The following is a 5,519-nucleotide window of genomic DNA, read 5'->3' on the forward strand; positions in this document are numbered from 1 at the left end:
CCTGGTTTAGTTCTGGTTTAGTTCTGGTTTAGTTCTGGTTTAGACTTGGTTTAGACCTGGTTTAGTTCTGGTTTAGACCTGGTTTAGTCCTGGTTTAGTTCTGGTTTAGACCTGGTTTAGTTCTGGTTTAGACCTGGTTTAGTCCTGGTTTAGTTCTGGTTTAGACCTGGTTTAGTCCTGGTTTAGACCTGGTTTAGTTCTGGTTTAGTCCTGGTTTAGTTCTGGTTTAGTCCTGGTTTAGTTCTGGTTTAGACCTGGTTTAGTCCTGGTTTAGTTCTGGTTTAGACCTGGTTTAGTCCTGGTTTAGACCTGGTTTAGTTCTGGTTTAGTCCTGGTTTAGTTCTGGTTTAGACCTGGTTTAGTCCTGGTTTAGACCTGGTTTAGTTCTGGTTTAGTTCTGGTTTAGACCTGGTGAAGTTCTGGTTTAGTCCTGGTTTAGTCCTGGTTTAGTCCCGGTTTAGTCCCGGTTTAGTCCCGGTTTAATCCCTGTTTAGTTCTGGTTTAGTCCTGGTTTAGACCTGGTATAGTCCTGGTTTAGTTCTGGTTTAGACCTGGTTTAGTCCTGGTTTAGTTCTGGTTTTGTCCTGTTTAGTCCTGGTTTAGTTTTGGTTCAGACCTGGTTTAGTTCTGGTTTAGTTCTGGTTTAGTCCCGGTTTAGTCCCGGTTTAGTCCTGGTTTAGTTCTGGTTTAGTCCTGGTTTAGACCTGGTATAGTCCTGGTTTAGTTCTGGTTTAGACCTGGTTTAGACCTGGTTTAGTTCTGGTTTAGACCTGGTTTAGTCCTGGTTTGGACCTGGTTTAGTTCTGGTTTAGTTCTTGTTTAGACCTGGTTTAGTCCTGGTTTACTTCTGGTTTAGACCTGGTTAAGTCCTTGTTTAGTCCTGGTTTAGTTCTGGTTTGGACCTGGTTCAGTCCTGGTTTAGTTCTGGTTTAGACCTGGTTTAGTCCTGGTTTAGTTCTGGTTTAGACCTGGTTAAGTCCTTGTTTAGTCCTGGTTTAGTTCTGGTTTGGACCTGGTTTAGTCCTGGTTTAGTTCTGGTTTAGTCCTGGTTTAGTCCCGGTTTAGTCCTGGTTTAATCCTGGTTTAGTACTGGTTTAGTCCTGTTTTAGACCTGGTTTAGTCCTGGTTTAGACCTGGTTTAGTCCTGGTTTAGTTCTGGTTTAGTCCTGGTTTAGTCCTGGTTTAGTTCTGGTTTAGTCCTGGTTTAGTCCCGGTTTAGTCCTGGTTTAATCCTGGTTTAATCCTGGTTTAGTCCTTGTTTAGACCTTCATTTGTGAAAACGCCCTGTTTGTCCTGACCTCTGAGCTCTGACTTCGAGCCAAAATGGACGACAAGAAGAAACAGATGAAGCGATGGAAAGTTCAGATTTTGATTAAACATTTAAAAACATTTCCTAATTTCTAGACTTTTTTATACAAATATTTAGTTTGCTCAAAGCCGAGACTTGAACCCAAAACCCTCTCACAGGAGGTCACCATAAACAGGATTCAAACAAAGCTTCAGACATTTCAAAAGAACTGAAACAATAAAGAGAAGAACTTTGTACTTTCAGTCCAAAATGGAGTCAAAAGGTTCCACAGTTACATTTGACTGAAGTTCAGAACTTTTATTCTTGTTCTTAGTCACTTTGACCTCTGAAAGTCTAAACTGCAGTGAGGACCAGAGGAGCAGAGTTTGAACCTTTATAATTTAAACCGGGACTGAAAAATGGAAACAGTTTCTCTCTGAAGCAGCAGCTGCTGAAGGAGAAGAGAAGATCTGCAGAATCTGCATCATAAAAGGAGACCAGACCCTCACCATAGTCCACAAACACCCCGACCTTCTGAGGAGCTCGCTGCACAGACAGAGAGACAAGAGAGTCTGAACAAGCTTTGTACTTATATTTGTTTCTCAATATGATGCACCAGAATCCATTTTTAGGACTCAGAGGGAACTTTCCCTTCCTGTTGATGGACTCTTGGGCCACTCCTAAATCCCACTGTGTTTTCCCTTTGACCTGAACCTCAAAGTAAAACCTGCCTGAGGAGAAACTCTGCTTTCCCAGAACACAAACACAATAATCAAACCTCAGAGGAGAATCTGGGAGCTTCTTCTTCACATCAGTGAGATGAACCTGTTTGAGATCTTCAGACAGAACGAGCCGAGGATGAGCAGTGTCTGGATCCAGAGTGACGTCCACCACAAACTGCTTCACTCTCTTCAGTTCTAATCTTGAAGACAGTTGTTTAAAGTCTTTATAGAGATGTTTCTCCAGCTCAGACAGAGCCCGGGCTGCACTGCCCTCACACGTCTCCGGCTCAAAGCTCACGCTGCTCCACTCCTTCAGTCCAGCAGGGGGCGTGAGTGCAGGGCAGCTCTGTAGAAAGTGGAGGGGGTCTTGAGAGCGTGAGAGCCGCTCCGCCTCAGTGCTGCTCTTCTCCAGCTCACAGATCTCCTGTTCCAGCTGCTGCACCAGCTCCTGGGCTCGTTTGTGGCTCCGGCTCTGCTTCTCCTGCAGCTCCTCTAAGAACCGGTCCTGACGCCTCTGAACAGACTGCATGAGATCAGTGAAGGCCTGCAGCCCCACAGCCCTCTCTCTGTGGACCTCTGTGTCACTGAGCTCCACACAGCGCTGGATCTCCTGGACCTTCAGCTTCCTCTGCTCCACCATGTGCTGGCTCTGAGCCTGAGTGTGCAGCAGAGAGGACCTCCTGCTCTCACACGCCTCCTCCAGAGACAACAGCTCATGGTTCTTGTGCTCTAGAACGGAGCACGTGATGCACACGATCTTCTCATCAGTGCCACAAAAAAGCTCCAGGGGGCGCTGGTGTGTGGGACACATCATGTCTTCCAGGTTCTCCACAGGCTCCATCAGCTGGTGTCTTTTCAGCCCAGAGACTGTGAGATGAGGCTGGAGGTGGGTCTCACAGAACGAGGACAGACAGACCAGGCAGGACTTCAGGGCCTTCAGCTTGGGCTCAGAGCAGACGTCACACTGGACCTCACTAAAGTCGGGCATGTGGTCCATAGATCTGCTCTTGTTCTTGTCCAGTTTAGCCTCTGAAACCAGACCTCGCAGCAGTGTGTTGATGCTGAGCTCAGGTCTTCTGTCATAGCTCCTGTTACACAGAGGACATGTGCAGGGGCCCTCAGGGGCCCAGGCCTCACTGATGCAGCGTTTGCAGAAGTTGTGTCCACATGGAGTGGACACTGGCTCAGAGAACACCTCCAGACAGATGGAGCACCAGAACGTCTCCTCAGAGCTCCTTTCACTTGTGGAGGACATCTCTGAAACACAAGGTCAACATCAGTGACTCTAAAATCAGACATTTCCACCAGAAAAGTCAAACACCAGGAGGAAAAGAGAGAAAACTGAACCAGACCGAGTCCAGACCGAGTCCAGACCGAGTCCGTACCGAGTCCAGACCGAGTCCAGACCGAGTCCAGACCGAGTCCAGAGTATTAACAAGACTCTAGAGTTGTAAATATAATGTTTGGTGTGTTCATGATCTAGTTAATCACTCTGGTTTAGTTTTTAGTTTATTCTTAGTCTTTTATATTTCCATTTTACTATTTAGAAACCTGATCCATCATGGTTTAGCATCTTACAGGACTTCTGGGTGTTTTAGTGAAACTTCCTCTTGTTTTCTCTTCGTCTGGTTCTTTTGCTTCCCGTCTGCTCCTCGTTCCTCGTGTCTTCTCTTTGTGGGTTCTTGGTTCTTGGTTCTTGGTTCTTGAGGATGTGAGTTGTTTCCTCCTTGTGCCTCGTCTCTGTTTTAATCGTGTTATTATGTATGATACAGCGTAAGCTGAGCCCATGATGCATTCACGGACCATAGGCCAGTATCACTCCATCACACGCTGGTGCTAGTGGTGATGCGTTCAAGGACACTCAGACTTTCTATCTTTAGATGAGAATATGTCTGGAAGTCATTGTTAACTGTTGTGTTGTTGTTGCTTGAACACTTTTCTGTTTCATTTGAACTTCTTTAAATGTATCCAACTATATTCACACATTTATTGGTCATATGTTCCATGTACTGTCAATATTAATTATATTATTGTGTTCAATTTATTTATCCATTATTCACTGTATTTACTTCTGTATCATAGAAACCCAGGGAGGTGCATTCAGGGGAGGCAGGGGAGGCAGGGCTTCACCTGTCAATCTTGGGGGGGAATAAAATATTAAAAAATATGAATGTTTGTCATCTGGTGTGTATTATTAACCCCCTTTCCATTTGAATCCAATATCCAACAATATATTTTATAATGTCAAAATGTTCAGATGTTTGTCGTTCAGATACAGGGAGGAGACACACACACACACACACGCACACGCACACACTACACACACACACACGCACACACACACTACAGACACACACACACACACATACACACACACACAAACTACACACACACACACACACACACACACTACAGACACACAAACTCACACACTACAGACACACACACACTACACACACACACACACACACTACACACACTACATACACACACACACACACACACACTACACACACTACACACACTACACACACATACAAACACTACACACACACACACACACACTACACCAACTACACACACACAATACACACACACACTACACACACACACACACACACACACAGCAGACACACACACACTACACACACACACACACACACACACTACACACACACACACATACACACACACTCAAACTACACACACACACACACACACACACTACACACACACTAAACACACACACACTACACACACACACTCCACACACACACAGACACACACACTCACACACTACAGACACACATACACACACACACACACACACACACACACTACACACACACTACACACACACACACACACTACACACACACTACACACACACACACACACTACACACACACTCACACACACACACACACACACACACACTACACACACACACACACACACACAAACTACACACACACACACACTACACTCACACACACACACAATACACACACACACACACACACACACACACAGACACTACACACACATACTCACACAGACACTACACACAGACACTACACACACACACTACAAACACACACACACACACACACACACACTCACTACACACACACACACACACTACACACACACACACACACTACACACACACACACACTACACACACACACTACACACACGCACTACACACACACACACACACTACACACACACACACACTACACACACACACAAACACACACACACACACACACACACTACAGACACTCACACACACACACACACACACACACTACACACACACACACACACACACACACACACACTACAAACACACACAAACACACACACACACACACACACTACAAACACTCACACACACACACACACACTACGCACACGCACACGCACACACTACACACACGCACACGCACACACACACACTACAGACACACACACACACATACACACACACACAAACTACACAC

At 45.6% G+C, this 5,519-nt stretch overlaps 1 protein-coding gene across 1 annotated transcript; it reads right to left on the reverse strand.

Moving 5' to 3' along the window:
* Positions 1–1,373: 1,373 nt before the first annotated feature.
* LOC140369065 (E3 ubiquitin-protein ligase TRIM21-like) lies at positions 1,374–3,271 on the reverse strand. The gene has a single exon (XM_072456293.1). The coding sequence runs from the start codon at positions 3,263–3,265 to the stop codon at positions 1,643–1,645; it is 1,623 nt and encodes a 540-aa protein (XP_072312394.1). The 5' UTR covers positions 3,266–3,271; the 3' UTR covers positions 1,374–1,642.
* Positions 3,272–5,519: the final 2,248 nt, after the last annotated feature.

This window comes from Eucyclogobius newberryi, unplaced genomic scaffold, assembly GCF_026437365.1.
Source record: "Eucyclogobius newberryi isolate DKJ021-1_F unplaced genomic scaffold, fEucNew1.0.hap1 SCAF_20, whole genome shotgun sequence".
In the NCBI taxonomy this organism is placed as follows: Eukaryota; Metazoa; Chordata; class Actinopteri; order Gobiiformes; family Gobiidae; genus Eucyclogobius; species Eucyclogobius newberryi.

Excerpts from the sequence above, each read along its gene's own strand:
- LOC140369065 (XM_072456293.1), bottom strand. The coding sequence starts at position 3,265 with ATGTCCTCCACAAGTGAAAGGAGCTCTGAGGAGACGTTCTGGTGCTCC.